General features: G+C 45.5%; 2 protein-coding genes across 5 annotated transcripts in view; one reads left to right on the top strand and one right to left on the bottom strand.

The window, feature by feature from the left end:
• The window catches only part of TTC38 (tetratricopeptide repeat domain 38), a 39477-nt gene extending 31036 nt beyond the window's left edge, over positions 1–8441 (top strand). For both annotated transcript variants that reach the window (XM_073315761.1, XM_073315768.1), the window contains 3 exons: positions 4467–4626; positions 4911–4984; positions 7110–8441. In XM_073315761.1, the coding sequence (XP_073171862.1) occupies positions 4467–4626; positions 4911–4984; positions 7110–7203 (328 nt within the window). In that variant the 3' untranslated portion in view covers positions 7204–8441. The remainder of the gene's footprint in view (positions 1–4466; positions 4627–4910; positions 4985–7109) is intronic.
• LOC140899739 (protein mono-ADP-ribosyltransferase PARP12-like) overlaps positions 1875–19724 on the bottom strand; it is a 58883-nt gene continuing 41033 nt past the window's right edge. Inside the window, exon 13 of one of the 3 annotated variants that reach the window (XM_073315728.1) lies at positions 1875–4219. In XM_073315728.1, coding sequence (XP_073171829.1) covers positions 4128–4219 — 92 coding nt within the window. In that variant the 3' untranslated portion in view covers positions 1875–4127. Of the gene's footprint in view, positions 4220–16773; positions 19356–19724 lie in introns of those variants that run through there. The other 2 variants (XM_073315718.1, XM_073315708.1) reach the window with 2 other exon arrangements.

The following is a 19724-nucleotide window of genomic DNA, read 5'->3' as shown; positions in this document are numbered from 1 at the left end:
TGAGGTGGATGGCTCCGTTCAGTGGGACGCAGTTGAGCCGGTCACTGTGGATCAATTTCCAATGAAGCTGCCCCCAGGGAGGAAGTGGTTGCTGGCGTCCCACTTGCACGTCACCTCAAACTACATTCCACTGGAAAGAATGGAGTACTACTCCCACCCCAGCCCCAATTCCCTGGTAGTCAACGCAGCCAATGAGAAAAGCAATGAATCTTTCTCTAGGCCTTTTCCATACGACAAGAAATCCAAGCGGCTGGATTTGCAGGGAGGGAAGAGCTACCCAGCAGCTGCTCTCCAATTTTGTATTGCCAACTACCAAGCTTGAATGGCAAAACACAACTTTAACACATACTCCAAGTTTATACACTTCATTGAGCACTTGTGACAAGACCAGAAATATTCAGTTTATCTCTCATCACTGTAGCATGTTGGTTGCAAAAGCCTTCCTGCCAGCTGCTCTACTGCTGCTGAGACAGCCTCCAGGGCCATTGTGGTGATCATGAGAAGAGCATCCTGTCTCCAGACCTCGGGTCCTCTGAGAGAAGTACAGAATAACATGGAAGAGCTGCTGTTTAAAGGGCCTAAGTGTTTCAGTGAACACTCAGACTCTTCCCTCCATATACACACAGATTCAAGAGCAACGTTGCGGTCACTAGGGATTTATGTGCCTGTGACTAAAAGGCACTTTAGTAGATCCCAAACTGCTCAGAGATAGAGATCATTCCAATACCATCAGCACACTTTCCCTCAGCCTCAGGAGCGCTTCTGCAGACAGCTGAAACCACAAAAACAGGGGCTGCACCCGTACTTCTACTCAACCTATAAAAGGCACTTTTGACACCTCAGTTGAAGGCATCAAGCAGCCCACTCCATCGGATCAGTTGTTGTATGACTACACTGCCTTTTGGAGATCGACTGTCCCTCTACTTACCAGCCTGGGAATCGCTCACCTCAAACAAGTGGATATTGGAGGTTGTCAAAGTAGGTTACTCTATCCACTTCCATTCCACTCCTCCATCCCCATCCCCTTCAGGGATGCTTCTCATGAGGAAGTCCTGAAATAAGAGGTTCATTCTCTTCTCCTCCTGGGAGCAATAGACCCAGTTTCACTAGAGTTCATTGGAAGAAGGTTCTATTCCTGTTACTTCCTTGTTCCCAAGAAAGACATAGTATGGAGACCAATTCTTGACCTCAGAAACTTGAACAGCTGTGTCCTAGCACAACACTTGAGAATGCTGATACTAGTTACAATAATCCAGGGGCGGGCAAACTTTTTGGCCTGAAGGCCACATCGGGTTTCCAAAATTGTATGGAGGGCCAGTTATGGGAGGCTGTGTCTCCCCAAACAGCCAGGCATGGCCCAGCCTCCGCCTCCCCCCCGGCCCTTCTCTCCCCCTGACAGCTCCCCTAGGACTCCTGCCCCATCCAACCCCCACTGTCCCCTGACAGCCCCCCGGGACTCCTGCCCCATTCACCACCCCCTGCTCCCTGTCCCCTGACCACCCCGACCCTCCACCCCTGACTGCCCGCTACTGCCCCATCCAACCCCCCCCGTTTCCCGCCTCTGACCTCCCTGATCCCTATCCACACCCCTGACCACAGCCCCCCAACTCCCCTGCCCTCTATCCAACCTCCCCTGCCCCCTTACCATGCTGCCTGGAGCACCGGTGGCTGGCGGCACTACAGCTGTGCCACCCAGAGCACCGGGTCAGGCCGTGGCTCTGCAACTGCCCTGCCTGGCCGCCCAGAGCGTTGTGCCGGCAGCACGGCACACTAAGGCTGCGGGGGAGGGGGAACAGCAGGGGAGGGGCCGGAGGTGGGAGCTCAGGGGCCGGGCAGGAGGGTCCCGCCGGCCATAGTTTGCCCACCTCTGCCATAATCCCAGCCTTAGATCCAGGAGACTGGCTCATTGCCCTCAACCTACAGGACAGCTATTTTCATGTAGCCATCCACCCCTCACACAAACACTTTCTGTGTTTTGTAATAGGGACATATCACTGTCAATATTGAGTTCTCTCTTTTGGTCTGTCCACAGCCCTGAGGGTGTTCACAAAGATTCTTTCAGGGGCAGCCACTTGCCTCTGCCACTGGGGTATATGGGTATTCCCATACTTGGACAACTGGCTTCTCAGAGACCGGTTGCCCAAGAGGCTCATGCAGCAATGGCCAGGGCATTAACACTATTCCAATCTCTGTGCCTTGTATAACTCTGTCCTTATAAAAGGTGATGTATTGGTATACCAATAAAATAAAAACCATCAGGATCTTATTAAAGGGAAAAAGGCAAAATACCACATTTATTGTGAATACAGAAAGAATCATAGTAAGCAGTTATAGCTATAACATTCCATTCAATCTCATATGTATTCACTCATTCATTCCTACAAACACACACACACAGGTAACTATGTTATCATAGTTACCAGCCTCAGAGTTGCTCATGCCAAGCCACTGGCCAGGTGGCCTGGACATGAGGAGGGAGCAGGGCCTTGTCAGATGCTCATCTGATGCTCCTGGAAGTTGGTTTGCAGAATCAGACCCCAAAGTTCTCACTTTCTAGAGTCTATTTTTATAGGAATTTCTTCCTATGCCAGTCTATGGGAATTGCTTCATCATGCTGTTGCTGAATCAGTCGGCAGATAGCACATTCCTGACGGCTTCGTGCTGCTAGATGTTATCTTGTTCTTTGGTTCTCCCATTCTTGAGGCTGTTGGGTGGATTCCAGTCTGCCCTCTGGGGGTCCTCTGGTTATTTCCACTTGACGCCTTCTTCAGCTGATGGACACTGGATTCTTAGGCTGGAACCTCCCTGATTATTCAGTTATTATCTACACCAAGCATCCATCCACATACATCCTCTATCTCTATTTTAATCACAATTGTTAATACAACAAAAGGGCGGGGAGTCTCTGGGTGCTGTTTCTGTTGTTAGAGTATTGCTTTGAGTCTATCTCTGTGTGAATTGCTTTGAGAACAGACTCTGTCTTAGAATGTACTAACACAATTAGCAGCTTGCAAGTTTCACACACAGAGGGAGAGAAACAGTACCAAAAACCAAGAGACCTCTTAATTAGTAATACCCTGGAATTTAAACTATGGGGAATCAAACTCATGTGTGATTTTAATACAGAACTTCTTTAATATGATCCAACATAATGGTAGGTCAGCCATCAACGCTCCCAGCTCCCCCATTCATCTTGCTGCGGTGCTGGCAATTAGGAATGAAGTTTTGAGGGAGAGGTGGATAGACAGCCATTGGCTCAAAGAGGGCTCTCCTTAGGGCATTTAGAACCAGGCTGAGGATCCGCTGTGGGACTGGGTGTCAAATGGGAGCAAACATGTTGTGTAGACCCTTCAGGAATCTGGCTGCGATAGGGTGGGCAAAGACTGAGAAGACCTGGATGGACATGGGCCAGATGTACCCTGACAGAGGCTCATACAATGCCCCCCTCACTTTCTCCCAAGGGTGTCCTTTGAATGGAATGTTAACCAGGCACTTCCCTTGTCAGTGTTCTGCCCAAAACCATATGCCTCCCTGGAGGAATCAAGCCTTCATTCCTTGGACACCAAATGAGCCTTTGCCTTATATCTAGCCAGGACTAAAACCTTTGGGCCTCTCCCAGCTTATTTGTGTCATTCGTAGAAATGAAGACAGGTCAAACCAATTTCTACACGCAAGCTTTCTACCCGAAAGCTGTCTAAGTGGGGTGTTGGATTGCATCTTGCCCTGCTATGAGAATGCTGCTGTGCAGCCTCCTCCCCGAGTAACAGCACATACCACTGGTGCTCAGTCCCCTCCCGGAGGATGGGCCCATAGCAGAAATCCGCAGGACTGCTCTTCGGTCTTCTGTCCACGCTTTTGCCAAGCATTATGCCCTCTGACCTCTGCCAAAGATGACCCCACCTTTGGTGATGCAGTCCTACAAACTGCACTGGACTTGAGTCACTGTCTGGGAGTTTTCAAGCCTGGAGCCCCCACCAGGACATATACTCAAAGAAGAAGCTGTTACTTACCTTACAGTAACTGGAGTGCTTAGAGATGTTTTGTCCGAATGAGTGCTCCACCTTCCGGCTTCATGGTCAAGAAGGAACTGAGTGACAGCCAACTGGCACCTCCTTATATGCCCTCATTCAAAGCACAAGGCACAGCTCTGTGCAGGCCTGCAAACTGCTTTGTAGTCTCTGAGCGTGCACAAGTGGATGCGCATCCTGCAGAGCCCCATCTGTAGGGATAAAACATCTCTAAGAACACAGTCACTGTAGAGTAAGTAAGCACTACATTTATTGAGCAAAATGTACAGGGTGTGGGTTTGATTTGGTTCTGTGTAGCACTGTTCCTTAAACTCAGTGAAACTAATTTGCGCCGACAGTGTCGCGCTGCAGGAGGTGACAGAACAGCACGAAAAGGAGTACAAGTGCTGCAGTCTGACCTTCTGCTCATTGGCAGTTAACTTCTTTCCTGTTCTGCAGAGCACCCGGTGAAGACCATGAGCTCGGTCTGGCTCCGAAATTGGGGTTGCCGCTTTGCCAGGCTTTGGTAGAGTTTGACAATGGAAATTATGACAAGACAGTAGAATTACTTTATCCAATTCGCTACCAGCTCTTACAGATAGGAGGCAGCAATGCTCAGGTAAAGGGGTTGAAGATTATTTTATTTAACTGCATTTGGGTAGGGCTTGTTTGTCTTTCGGTAGCATCTGTTACGCTTCCCTTTTCGTTTTCCCTTTCTAAATTTGTGATAATTGAGACAAATTTACAAATAAAAAGTACTGTGTGTCAGCTGCTTAATGTTGTTGGTAGAAGTAGATCCCTTCTGGATGGGTTTACCCAACTCCCAGAAACCGAGCAATTGTTACTTGCAGCATTTATTACTAAATATTAACTTACGTTCATTTTTGTGACTTCTCTTGTCAGAGGGATGTTTTCAACCAGCTATTGATCCATGCTGCTTTAAATTGCAAATCAAAAGCCCATCAGAACCTGGCCAGGTGAGTACCACTTGCTAAAATAAGGACTTCTGGATTCCATGATATGTATCAATAGAAATAGTATTTATGAAAGCAGAAATTGTCAATGCTTTTAAACATTGTAAATTGTAAGTAACATTATATGCTAGCAAAACTAAAGCTATATAATATTACATTTAATCTTTTAGGGCACAATCTGCAGCAATTGTCAAATATTAACTTTGTTCAGCTGCTACAAACTGGGCTGGTCAATGTTGGCAGTCAGTAGTTCAGCTACAAGAGACTGGTGAAGGTTGGGATCAGGGTGCGAGGAGGAGGAGGCTGCCCTGCTGCTGAGTGGCTCCTGGCTGGGCACAGAGCTATTCAGCAAGAGGCCGGTCTCCTCCTCCTCCGAGTCCAGACTGGAGGGTTTCTGCTCCACTGAGCCAGGACTGCAGCTTTTTCCACACTTTGTGCCTGCGGGGATCAGGTGCCACCATTGCACTCAGTCACCGGTCAGGAGTGTGGGAGCTGTCCCTGGGCAGGAGCTGTTCAGTAGTGGGGTGACCTCCCTTCACTGGGCCAGCACGACCACAGCCTCCCCAACACCTTCTGTCTGCAGAGGTTTGACTGAGTCTGTCACTGTCCCCACATACATGCAGGGAGCCTTCTGCTGCTCCACTCTCACAGCCCCACTCCCTCACGCCCATGAGAGTGGAGCTTCAGAGGGCTCCCTGCATGGCCACAGGACCAGTGACACCCGATCCCTGTAAGCTTAAAGTGTGGGCAAGGCTGCCATCCTGGCAGGGCAGAGCAGATGTGACAAGGGGCCGCAAAGGACTCCCTCCATTTTAGCAGGAGCTACTCAGCAGTGGAGTGGCTCACCCATGGCCAGGGGCTCCTAGTTCTCCTCACAGTCCTGGCTGGGGATAGTTGGCCCTGCCAGCATAGTTGCCTCCCCCGACACTTTGTGCCTGCAGGGATTGGGTTCACTGACCCTGAGGCAGCCCTATGCAACCGCACTGTCCTGGACCCGCTCCCTCACTCCCATGACAGCAGAGCTACAGAGGCCTACCTGCACTGCCACTGGGCCGGTGGCACCTGATCCCTGCAGGCACCAACTGTTACCAATTGATTTTTCCTCCCCCACACGCCCAATTTCAGTGTGTCAGCTGAAATCGACATTTGCCGACAGTTATCAGTTTAAAATGGAATGCTGCCAAACCTACTTATTGTCGAGCCATACATCAGCTCTTTGTTGTGCAGCCTGGTTTTAGTAGAAATCACAAGAGCTGCTCAAAGTAGCAGACTCCTGTGCCAATATCTAAGTCTATTGAAGGTGGCTACCTGTGCAGGCCAGCTGAAAGAATTGCAGCCTTAAGACCAGATTCTCTGGTGTCAGACTAGTGTAAGAGTAGCTATACTGACTTCATTGTGGTTAGTCCTGATTAACACAAATGTAAATGAGTGGCGAATCAGACCCTTAGCTTCTAAGTAATGAAAATCATTCCAGCCTCCCAGGTATGAAGAGATTCTTGCTCATTTTATTCATTTTCTTCTTATATCTCCCTGTCAGAAACCCCTTATGATCAAAACTAGACAACATGCAGGTATTAGTTGGGGGTGGAACATCAAAAGTGATGTGAGCGGGTAGTCTATGTGTGAGACATCTTATTTCAAATGTTTATGGTTAAGGATTATGAGGTGAGGCATCAGAGCAGGAGCGGATGGTTAGTGGTAGAAGGTGAGCTACAACAAGGGAGTTTTTAGGATCTTGACGGGAAGAGAGCGAGATTATTTAGCACAACCTCACAGAGTTCTTATGCTTTGCTATTTTCAGTGCCACTTGGCGGTGAAAATGGGGAACAATTAGTTGGAGGGTTAGAAATGGGAAAGAGAAGGTCACCCTCTTAGTCTGTGTCCTGCATTGTGGTCAAAGCATATGATACGGGCATTTAAAAACATAGCTGTGCTGTTTTCTACACTGATTTTCCTTGAATAACTCCTTAAAGTGCCAGTGACCAGCCTATTCGCTGCAGCTAATTCCTTATTTTCAGATGACACATGACTACTAAACCAGGAAACAGAAAAACCTGCTTGCTATGCTTTTGAGCACTGTATTTAAGGCCTCTTTTTTTCCCCCTCCCCCCTCCCTTACCTCCTTCAGATGCCTCCTAACAGAACGTGATGGGCTGAGACCAAATTCACCATTGACTGAGCGACTTATTCGGAAGGCATCAGCTGTTCATGTGATGGGATAAATCTTAAATCTGTTGTTCCAGTGGAAATAATAATTAGCACTATAATCAGTCACTTTCTATGGCATTAGAAGAAACAAAATGGGGAAAACATTGCATCAGCAGCCATATCAGATCTTCTAAATATCTGAGCTTTGGGAAGCTTGTTGTGGTGATTCAGCATCATTGCTTGAGCTTCTGGAACACCTCTGATTCTTGGAAAATTATAGCCTCGCTATGCCTAGCAGGGCGACAGTAGCAAATGAAATAGATATCAATCATTTGTTTAAAGCAAGCTTGAGCCATTGCTTTTCAGGAGAACGCATCAGTCTTATGCTTATCAGGTTGCGGGCTAACCCTGCTATTATAAAGTTGTGCACTGCCAAAGTAGGCAGTGGTATTGCTTTTCTCAAACATGAGAGGGGATGGGTCGAGCTGTCATGTGAAGAGCCTTTGAAAAAAGATGACATGTGGGATGTACTAGGGAGGACTAAATGGTGCCAAAATGTGTAGAACGTGAACTAATATGTGTTGGCCCAAAGTAACACTCCCCCATGACCATAGAAAGCCCTTGTTCCACAGAACTACTGCTGCAAATAGGGCCAGTATTTGGCAACCCTTTGCTTCCATGCAGTTCTGCTCCATTAGGTTCCTAACACATGTAGACATGCGGCAGGAGAGCAGGAATTTGAACCAAGGAATTCACTGACAGTCTTCTCCTATGGAGTGGCAGTAGCTGCAGGGGGTGCTTCAGCCCTGGAGTGGCAGTAAAGGTCTGGGGGAAGGTGAATGAGGACTTCTATCACACATATAACACAGCCACGCCAGAGTGACACTACCCAGCATGCAGCTAGGTCCTTTTGGCCCGCCTGCTGGTTCCAGGATTTGGCTCCAAGTTCCTCAAAGGCATAATTTTGTATCATTTGCTATTAAAGTCATACAGGTATGAACTGATCTTTCAGGTCAACCGTTTCATAGTTGTTAATTGAAACGTCTTACTACTTGATGCTCTTATTGCATTTTTAATAGAAGTTTGTGCCACCTTAGTAGGATATAACATCAGTGGCTAGGCTCAGAAAAATCTTCGTGCAATCTATTAAGAATTGTATAGATCTTTTTTCATATGTAACTGTGTTCCTTTGATTAGCGTTGAACTGATACTTTACTCCTCCGTTGCCATAAATTTTGCTCTTAGATTTGTAATGTAATTTATGGCATTACTCATAGAATCCTAAAGAACTTCATTAAATTCAAGGAGATGATGATTAGTTGTTTTTTTTCCTGAACTTAGGCATCACCAAAGTGACGAATGTATGAAACTGTGCAGGTTTTGAATATTTTCCATACTGGGTTTTATTTAGTGTACATCTTTCTTTAGCAGAGCTGAAGTCAAGCTGTTCTATTACACTCCGCAAGTACAAGGAAACCACAATCTGACTTACTTAAGGCATCAAGTGGAGTAACATTATTCTCCCTTCCTCCCCCTCCTCAAAGAAATTTCATTTTGGGACTCATTTTCGGAAGCGGAATTGGCACCTGAACCATTTTCTTTAAACAGGTGTTAAGCATTTTTGTTGCCAGATAGAGAAGATTATAATTTACATTTGTCCTTCCCTGCCATCACCCCACTCCTTTGTCCCTAAAATGAGTCTGCAGTGGTTTCTTTTAAGTGTTATAAATCCATAGTTACTCTTTGTCAAATTGGAGTGAACTGTAACCACATTCATACTTGAGTTTTTTATGCTGAACATTCCCAAAGTGCTCTTTGAACTGCAGACACAGCACCAACGAAGTACAGCCATAGCTGAGGTGGAGAGAAGCAACTAACGTGTACACAGCAGGGAATTAAAAACTTGTCCAAGTACACTGGCCCCAGCTGTGCCTCCTGCTGCATGGATATTAATGTTTACACTTTTTGTAGAACAGACAATCTCTCTTTTAGGTCCCATACAGATGAAACTGCCTGGTACTTACTACCTTTATCTGCCTCAGAGGGATGTTGACCCTACACTGAACTTGTACAGTTTGACTATAGCTGATGTAAGCACTTCTCCAGCTGTTTGCTTACATTTTATGTTGTAACTAAGTATCATTCCTTCTACTACCACAGCCAAGTGTTATACAAGGCTACAGTTTTGAACTTCTGCTCTCTCTCCACAAAATACCAATAGCGTCCATCTAACAGGCAGTCTTCTATCACAAACAAGGACATTTGCTCATTAGAGAGATGGTTAGTTCAGGGAACAGCTGTGCCAACAGTACTGTAGTCATCCCCAAAAGTACTAGGTTGATAACAGTCCTTCCTTTTCTGTGCTGAGTGATGGCTACCACATTCTGACAGTAGATGTGAGACTGAAACCTATTTAACAAGGAATATCAGGCAAGGGGGCAGTGTTTCTTCCTTCCGTAAAATTACCCTGGCAATGGTCACAAGATGTAAAAAAGAGGGGGAAGCGGGAAGACACAAGTGGTCCCAACTTTAAACTACCAAACAGCTTTTCAAAGCATTGTCTATAAACCCTAAACACAGTGAGCTGTTTCAGGTTTGTTTTGCCTGTTAGACCTTGATCCGGATACCACCGTAGCCTGGTTTGTGTTTTCAGGAATATTTTAGTTACATGTTGTTTCTTTTAAATTAAGCTATGCTGCTAAAGCCATTTGAAAATACAGCCCTAAGTAACAAAGGCTGATATCCTCGAAGCTATTTTGGTGCTGAAGTCCACCATTTAAACACTACTGAAATTTCCCAAATGCTGTAGGCACCTAACTCGGTACCAACTGGCATTTTCTAAACCACCCAAGCCCTGACATCATCCCACAGCTAATGTGCAGCTCAGAGGGCCTAGCTCAAGCCCAGGCCTGAAGCAGGATTCTCAAAACTAGACAGGAGAATGCCTGTTCTGCCAGTGTGGCCTTATCCTGGTGGCATATTATGACCACACCTAAGACCTGTCAGTCCCTGCAGCAGGGCTGGATGCAGGCCATAGATTGGCTGGGAGGGACATGGCAGCTGCACAAAAGACAGCCTGGGGCACACAGGGAAAAGGGGCAAGCTTGAGAGAGGTATCTAGCATGAGCAGGAGACAGAAAGAGATTATTTTGGCTAATAGTGTAATGGCTACCTAACTGGCTGACGACTCTTCAGTGCCTAACTGCAGGAAATGGCTCATGGCTGAGGATCCCAAGCATAGAGAGCTGCCTCTCTCTGGCCCATAAGCCAAGTGCATCAAGTCAGCCATTCAGGTGCCTGCACCCCTCTCCCTGGCATTTCACCCCTGGCTCTGCACTCCACTTGCTGGCTTCTGAGGATCTCCTTCCTAGGTTTGTAACTCTCCCCATGCACATATTATGTAGGGAGCCTAGGTACATAGCTCAGAGCTGAGGATTCCCCTAGAGAGCAAGCCAGATGGCTTAGGCATTGCAACACTGAGCAGAGCAATGCCTCAGTACCTTTGAGGCCTGGTCTACACTACAGAGTTAGGTTGATGTAAGGCAGCTTACAGTGACTTAACTCTGTAAGCGTCTAGTCTCTAAGGTGCCATAAGTACTCCTCATTTTTTTACACTACAACATATCCCCCACCAATGTAAGTCGCCCACTTAACTCCGCCTCCACAAGAGGCATAGGGCTTAGATGGAGGTAGTTAGGGCAATGCAGTGAACCTGTAGACACTGCGTTACTTACCTTGCTTGTTGGCTCTCACCCCACGCTTCACAGGTGGAGCCCCTGATGCCCCAGGGTAAGTCCATTGTTTAGAAGCTTTTGAAAATCCCACTCTTAATGTAGTTGATTTTCTTAAGTGAATATTTTGAGCCACATTTTGAATGCCTAGGGTAGGCGGCATTCCTGAAAGCCATGGTTATGCCAAGTCTTAAAAAAATAAAAAAAAATCTAAAGCAGCATATCCACAGGCAGATCTCTTGAAGTGTAAAAGAAGAGGGGAAGGAGCTGACTGTGGAGACCATAGCTGGAACACTATGTTCCCTTCTGAGCACCTCATCAGTTGGATATAAATTGGAGAGTTCAGAGAAAAATCATACAAAGTGATTTAAGGGGCTAGCAGGATAAACATTTAGTTATCCCAATAAATTGCTTGACTGTAGTTACTTTTGTAATGTCTGTTAAAAGATTTAGAAAGGTCTCTTCACTCTAAAGGGAAAAAAAACCATGATTTATTCCTAAACAATTTTCTGTTTAGCTTCCTAGCAACATATTGCTTAATCGTTCCCTTAGTTTGTCCAAGGGAAATTCCAGGCAGAAACATGCGGGACCATGTTTTCACAGAAGCATTTAATACATGGAAGGGAAATGCATGCACAGTTCTTATTTACTCCAACAAGGAGTCACAGAGGATGGACTTGAACTGTATGCTATTCAGCAATAACTCACCCTGAGAAGTAGGTTACTATATACTCCAACGCCTTTGTTCTTTACAGAAGGTGTTCCTTTACAGATAGGTACTGAGCATATAAAATAGTTTGCTACAGTGTTCGATGAAATATTCCATCTGATTTTAGAGTATTGCCAAGAAGCGACTATTCTTACTCTCACTTTAAAGCTGGGAAAACTGAAAAAGAGAGAAGGTAAAGTGACTTGCCAAATATCAGAGTGCATCAATGTCAGAGACAATGACAGAAGCCATTCATGCACTCTAGGGCAGAATCTGGCCCATATATTCTCCAAAAAAATTAAAATGATAATTTCCTGTATTTATGTACTTTAGCTTTCTATGAATAAATGCTTACCCTTCTCTGAGCAGGTAAAATAAACTATTAAGAAGCTTGCTCTTCTAGCCACCATCAGAGGAGAGAAGTTCTGGAACAGCCTTCCAAGGGGAGCAGTGGGGGCAAGAGACATATCTGGCTTCAAGACCAAACTTGATAGGGTTATAGAGGGGATGGTATGATGGGATACCCTAATTTTGGCAATTAATAGATCTTTGACAATTAGCAGTAAATTTCCCCAATGGCCTATGACAGGGTGGGATCTGAGTTACTACAGAGAATTCTTTCCTGGGTGTCTGGCTGGACTTGCCCACATGCTCAGGGTTTAGCTGATTGCCATATTTGGGGTCGGGAAGGAATTTTCTTTCAGGGCAGATTGGAAGAGGCCCTGGGGGGTTTTCACCTTCCTTTGTAGCCTGGGGCTACACGGGTCACTTGCTGGAGGATTCTCTGCACCTTGACGTCTTTAAACCATTTGAGGACTTCTGTAGCTCAGACATAGGGGTTTGTTACAGGAGCGGGTGGGTGAGATTCTGTGGCCTGCATTGTGCAGGAGGTCAGACTAGACAATCGTAATGGTCCCTTCTGAGCTTAAAGTCTAGGAGTCTAATCTAGGACAGAAAGATTTCAGTAATTTTTAATCTTTCTTCTGTAAGATATACAGCTGTAAAAACAGAGGTGCCAGTGTATCCACCATGCTATTGCTAAGCATGGGTAGTGCTGAAGAGGGAAAGTGACACCTGGTGACCAAAGGAGGTAATCACTCATTAATACTTGGTAAAATAGCTCAGCCTAAACGATAAGGGCCTACAAACGGATACCTAAAATGAGGCACCTAAATAAAAGTGCCTGCAATGTCGGGGGTGCTGAGGAAATGTAGTCCCCACTGAAGGCAATGGCAGTCAGTCACTTCTGAAGTATGCCGTATAAACTGCCACTTACAGTACCTTGCAATTTTGAATCCTTGCTTTTCTCTGAGTTCTCGCTGGACGGGCGGTACCTGCTGTGTGGGCGCTGCCATAGGTCACATTCACAGAAAGTCACTTTTGGCCAACATGGAATAAAGCGAACCGTATTATCCTTAATAGGACTGCCACTCAGCTTTACTGCAGAGGTTCTGCCTTGACCCATTCCCTCCCACCTTGTTTCCATGAAACCGTATACATAGCCTTACTGTTTGGCGGGTGTTGGATGTCAAGTGCTAGGGAACAAGGGTGGGGGCCAGGAAGGGCGTTAGGATGTGGAGCATCACAGTGCCTAGAAAAGTCACAGGCACAACAGTGGGATCCACCCAGCCTGCGTTGGGTGTCTAGGTTCCCTGTACAATGAAGGGAGAGAAGAGCGAGGTGCCTGAGAATGTGACCCACAAAGCCAGCATGATAGGTGGCACCTTGCCTATGTGAACCAATGGGAAATGCTGAGGATAGGGTTGTGTCCCAGGCCCTGGCTCTCTTAGGTGGCCAGGGCTACATCTACACTGCAAAAGGAAAAGATGACTGAGTCAACTGAGTTGGGATTGCGGGGCTCACACTACGAGGCGAACACAGCAGCGCTCCTGGGGTCCAGGCCCCACCCCGAACAGCAACGACCATCCTATCAGTTTTAGCCCCCTCAGCATGTACCTCGCTAGTCACTTGACCCAGGTTCTGAAACTTGCTTCTGGGGGGCCTTTGCATTGTAGAGCTCCCTAGTCTGGGCTGCTGTGAGGCACTTAGGGCTGCTAGCAAGCCCTGATCTGGGAGACATTAGGTGCTCCTCCACCTAAGTCACATGCATAGGGCTGAAATAAAACAGCTGTGGGGAGTGGGACTGCTTATAACCTTACCTGAGTAGTGGACAGGGTACGTATCCAAGATGCGGGTGACCCTGTCCCAGTTCCAGCCGCCTCCTGAGCATGCCTAAGGGATCAGCTCCACCCCCACCCCCCACTCAACTTAGGTGGAAGAACACCTCTCTTCCCCAGTTTGTGAAATGCTCTGGGGGGCTAGGTGTCTAGATGCCTAATGCAAGGCAGCAGCATGCACACCCAGAGGCAGAAACATTGGTGCTCAAGCAATTTAACTGCAAAACCTTAGGGTGAGTTGAGACACCTACGGGGTAAGGTGGCAGCCAAGCAGTATTGTTATAGCTTGCAGGGGCACCTAAAAAATGGGACTTCATGCTGAAGGACTTGAGTGGGTGGCACCCTAACTTTTTTTTTGGGGGGGGGATTACAGTTTTCTATCACTGCATGTTTCCTTTAAGGGAGGAGGGAGGGGCTCTAGTTGCAGCTAATGTTGTAGGATTGAGCCTGGGAATAGTTGGACTAAAAGGCTATATGTATATTCAGTTAAATGAAGAAAGTTAATTCCAGATTCCTTGCCCTATGGCATAAGCCTGTTCTACAACCCAGCCTCTGAAAGCAAGCCAATTAGCCCGAGAACCAATCCAGCTGGGTTTCATAGCATGCCATAAGCCAAATTGAATTACTGAGCTGTAATGATCTCTCTTCTCTTTCTTTCTTCGTGTTCTGGCTTAGCTACAGCCACTCATTTTGGAAGCAGAAGTCCGAGTAGTAGCCCTAACAAACCAACGTTTGGATTTCTGTTGCATGCAGAAGCGATGCTGGGGTTTCTCCTGTGCCTAATGCATGCTAGGTGGCAGTATAATTCCATAGAAGGGGAATGCAGGGCTCTCTCCATGCTGCCAAAGAATTCTTTTCACTCCTCCTCTTTGCCTGTGGCTGGAGTGCAGAGAACACACCTCCAAGACTCCAGCTGCCGGATCTTATCCCCATTTAAGCTGATGTCACAATCAGCAGCTATTGAGTTCTGTGGCTAGATGAACCCTTCAAGAATTTGTCCTTGTCAGCCTTCCCACTTGCTATTTATTATAGACTTTCGAGGGGGAATGGGATAGTATGAGCCTCTGTTGCTCATGGTATTCTTTTCTTGTAAAGAAGTCCACTTATCTTAGCCTTTTGGTTAACACATTGCCAGTAGATGGGAGGTCAGATTTTTCTTCCTCATTCTTTGTAAGACCAAGGCCCCATGCAGCAAGATACTGGTTTACGGTTGATGTGTTCAGGTTATCCAGAAGTACCAGGAGGTTGATGTGATTTCTTTCCTCTTCCTCACACCAGTTGGCTGTGGATGATTTTTGTTTTTTTAATTCCCCAGGATGATTTCTCTAGATTTTGAAATCCCCTGCTAATCTATAGTCAATACTATGCGAACTTAGCAGCAGAAAGCGCCTGAAATATGTGGCAACCCCCTGCTTAAATTATGCATCAGTGTTAATTCTTGGCTGCCTGCTTTTTTATCCCCCCCCCCCCCCCCCAGCATCCTACATTGGTCTTTGTTTAGTCTTAACCTCATTCCAGCCCACAGCCAAGCCCATTTAAAGAAAATTTTATTGAATCTCTAAGGTGGGGGGAGAGGAGAGAGGAAGACCTTAATCAACCTTTAGCCTAGCTAGTGGTTAGAGTACTATCTAGGATGTGGGAGAGCCCTGGTTCAATTCCCTCCCTCCCCATCTCTTCCCAAGGGGGAGAAAGGCTTTGAAGAGGGGTCTCAGGTGAGTGCCCTAGCCACTACAGGATATTTCTGATGTGATGTTCCCTAAATCGCTCTTGTTGAAGTTGTTCCACTGTGGCTAAATAATTAGGAGTCACTGGAGTAGGGATCCTGGTTCTCCTACCTCCCAAGTAATCACATTAAGCCCCAGGCTACCATGTCATTCCCATGCATACTGTCTCTCTCTGGCCCAATGATTCTTTCATCATTTAGCCACAATGGAATAGCTGCAACAAGAGAGACTGAGACGGGTCCTCCCTCGCAGCAGAATATCCCATGGTTCAGTGGTTAGAACATTCCCCTGGGGGGGGATGTCAGAGATCCCTATTCAAATCCTTTCTCCCCCTCAGGTGAGACTTGAAACAGAAGGTCTTCTGCAATCCAGGTGAGTCTCTGCCCAGAGGTTAGAGGGGTCTCCCCTCCCCCCGATTTCTTGCTAAAACACAATAGGGGCCTAACACCAAGAAAGTATTTGCAGCTGAGACTCCCAAGCAGAGGGAGACACCTCCCTCCAGCTCAGACTGAGGTCTAGTCTACACTACAGATCTATATCCGTATAACTACATCACCCAGGCGTATGAAAAATCCACCTTTCAGGGAGCCCGTGGATTAACTATGCCGACGGGAGAGCTCCCTCCCATCGGTTTACAGGATCTTCATTGAAGTGCTACAGTGGTGCAGCTGTGTGAATGCAATATTTTAAGTGTTGGCCTGCCCTTAGGCACCAAACTCTGAAGGGGTGGGGCTTAGAACAAACCCATCACTTTGGCACTTCCCACTAGCTAACTTAGGCAGGGAAATGCCTAGTGTGCTAGCTTTTGTGAATCCAATTCTGAGGCACCTATCTCCCTATCCATTCATTGTGCAGGAAGCTGAAGCACCAAACTCAGGCTTTGTGAACCCCAGTGATTTTTCAAGGTGCCTTAAAGTGAGGCACAGTGATGCTCAGCATCACCACACCTAAGTTCCTTTGTGAATCCAGCGCATATGCAGCTACAACTCACTGATAGTCAATGAGACTCAGGCGCCTAAATAAAATCACTTAGGCACTTTTGCATCTTACAAAATGCACCTAGACTGCACTGTATTGATGACAATAAAAATCAGTATTGTCGGTGTGTGTGTGTGTAAAATCCATAGCAAAATAGTTACTTATTGACCAGCCATTGCCAGAACATTTTCCCCCTTCTGAACAATGGTACCACAGTTGCTTCCTCTCAATCTTTTGCTTCTTCCATGACTGTCTAAAGCAATTGCTCATAGAAGACAGTGTCCCCACTGCCACATAATTAAACATAAAAGATACTGGACAATCATAATTTGATATTCAGTTTATTAAGAGACATTTTGTGATTGCAAAGCTCAGTCACACACAGCTTCTGTACACAAGCTGTTCTGTTTGATGCAGCCCTTCATACTTAGCTGTGTATGTAGAATTACCTGAGGTCTCACTACAGTTGCCAAGGTCAAATCGAAGTCCAGAAACACAAAAGTAAAAAGCCTGGAATAGCAGTATTAATTGACCTGTCTGCTTGATTATGGCATAAGCTTACATTACATTACACATTTAAATCTAGCGACATTAGTTCATTACTAGAGACAAAAGCTGAGTAATAGAACTGACTTTTATACTCTATTAAATAGGAGTCTAAAAATATAAAACTCCAGAGCCTAGTGAACATGTGGGAGAAACAAGTGTTTCAGAATCAACCTACACCTCTTCACCCTTCAGCTGAGGTGTCAAAGCACTCAAACATATTTTGGAATGCCTCCAACAAGTCCTCCACCACCATGGATAACCAGATTCTATATTTCTGATTTTTGTTTTTAAAAGGTGAAAAATATTCTTTGATTGTATAAAGGCTTGACACATTTACTGTATTTACATTTCCTAGTCTCACACCCTTCTTCCTCAGTGAGTTTGTCAGTTCCCAGCATCTCACATGAGCATCTCCAGCCTGGAATGTGTCTAACTCCTATGCCCAGGATGTTGTTACAACTTGGCTAAATTCAAAACCAGATTCTCTCCCCCTCCCCCCTGCCGAAGCCTAGAAAAATGCAATAGTTTTCAAACATGCCACATTATAAAAACTTCAGTAGTTCTTGCTGTAGCAGTGTTCCCCTCCCACCAGCCAAGGGAGTTTGCTCACTCTTGCCAAAATGATTCACCTTTGAGCAGAGGCATTTCAGCCCAAAAGGTGCGCTCGTAGAAAGTTAGTAGGGGGATAATGGAAATGTGATCTTCATTACCCAAAAAACCCCTTGAATGAGAGCTCAACAGACTGCAGATCTGTTAATAAAACATGCTTGGTCACTATTAGTAAAGTTACCCATTGCTGACATGGGGTAATGTTAAACATGGTTTATATGAAAATGTAGACCCAAACCATTTCAGAAACAATAGTTAGAACACTTATGACTATGCTTGGCTCATCATTGTCAGCAGTGGGTAATTTTTCTAGCGTAGAACTGGCCATAGAAAATGAATATGACAGTTAACGAGGAACTAACAAGTTCTTGACAAGTGAGCACGTTCTACTGCACCAGAGTGATGAAGAACATCTTTAAAGATGTTCACCCCACGCAAGTCACGTGATTCCCTGGCACAACGAAAGTTACTGTCCATCCTGCATGACAGAAAAACATCAAAGCACCCCAAGACATTACTTCTGTCCTACAGCATTTGTTGGACAACTATCCACATGTGGAAAACGTAATACACTAAAGGCCAAGTTTTCAAGTGAATCTCAACCAAGCCTTTAAATTTATGCATGTAATCATTAGCAACTGAAACAACTAATTCTGGGGCATGCCTTTTCCCAGACTGTCAATTGTAATAGTCTACCTCCAGATCAAGTTGCACAGCGAGTCTGCTATAGAGTTGGAAACAGACCCATGGCTGACCATATTCTGCTCTAACCACTAGGTTGACATTGCTTGTGCAGTAGGAGGAATTCCTCCTTTTGAGACCTTATTCATTACACCAGTTTACAAAAAAACAGACTTTTTATTTGTCTAGTTACTGATTTTGATCTAAAATATTGACATCAACATATGGTACTTCAAGAACACCACCCTGTCAAATCCACAGTAAACTAATTCACAAGTCCCTTGGAAATGATAGGGCAGGCAAGGGAAAGAGCCACCTCAGAGTTGAATGACTCATCATTTGGAGCATTACAAAATCAACTTGTCAACTATATTAAACTAGAATTGACAATTTTTCTCTCGGTTGAACGTATTTCTGAAGAGAAATGCTTTCTAGACTGTATTTCCAAAGTTTGCTGTTGCTGCACAAAGAAGAATCACAAAATTCCACTCCCACATCCCCAATTCTGACCCCTCCTGTGTGGGGCTACCCTAAGGTTTACATATTATGAACAAGTGAAAGTCAACAGTTAGATGAAAAAGAGTAATTGCCTAGTGTGCAGGATGCTCCTCCTGCCAACCTGCTTCATCCAAAGAATTTGCTCCTTGTAGTATTTGGAAAGGTGCTCTATTAAAAATGAAATATGAGTATTAGACAATCTAATCCAGGATAAGAAACCCTTAAAAACCATGTAAAATTAGGTCTGAATGCTACAGTGAGAGATACAAACTGCTCTCTCCCTTATTTAAGATACAAAACATTTTTTTTCCTCTTCAGTATAGTCTATTATATACTCTGGGTAAATCTGATGCTTCTCAAAGATGACAAAAATGGAGGGAACCAGCACATTGTCCACACAGCTGTCGTAAAAGGTGAGCATATTAGCAGCTCTTTGTGGGGGACGAACGTAGGTTGGGTTTCCTTTAACAAAGTCTCCAATGAGAACTCGAGCCACAAACATGGTGTTCCCTTTTGCAGCAGATTGACTATAAGAGTGGGCATACTTAGCATCTCTGGCAAAGTAACTTCCTAGGAATGACAAAAAAAGGGCACTGTAAGGATACTGGAGGTGTCTGCTGTACTGTATACATCAGGCACAAAAGAGTTAGCATAGCACAATAATTAAGATGTATCTGACTCAAATTTCAATAAATGAACTTTATGCTTATTGGCACCCCAGTATGCTTAGTGGAGATTTCACACCAGACAGCTAAAGGATTTTGCCGTAAAACTCCCATTAATTTAAAGAGGAGGGAAAGAGCAAGCTGGGTTATGAAGGAGTGAGATAGAAAGGGAGAGTAAAGAAAAATAGCATAGGCAGGGTAAGACATTAGATCAACAGGTATAGCACAAGGGGAAAAATAATGTTAAGAGCGGAAGGAAAAAAGACAGCATCAT

The sequence above is a fragment of the Lepidochelys kempii genome, chromosome 1, assembly GCF_965140265.1.
Source record: "Lepidochelys kempii isolate rLepKem1 chromosome 1, rLepKem1.hap2, whole genome shotgun sequence".
NCBI classification, from domain to species: Eukaryota; Metazoa; Chordata; order Testudines; family Cheloniidae; genus Lepidochelys; species Lepidochelys kempii.
The sequence above is the reverse complement of the archived record's forward strand: the minus strand, read 5'-3'. Positions and strand labels throughout refer to the sequence as shown.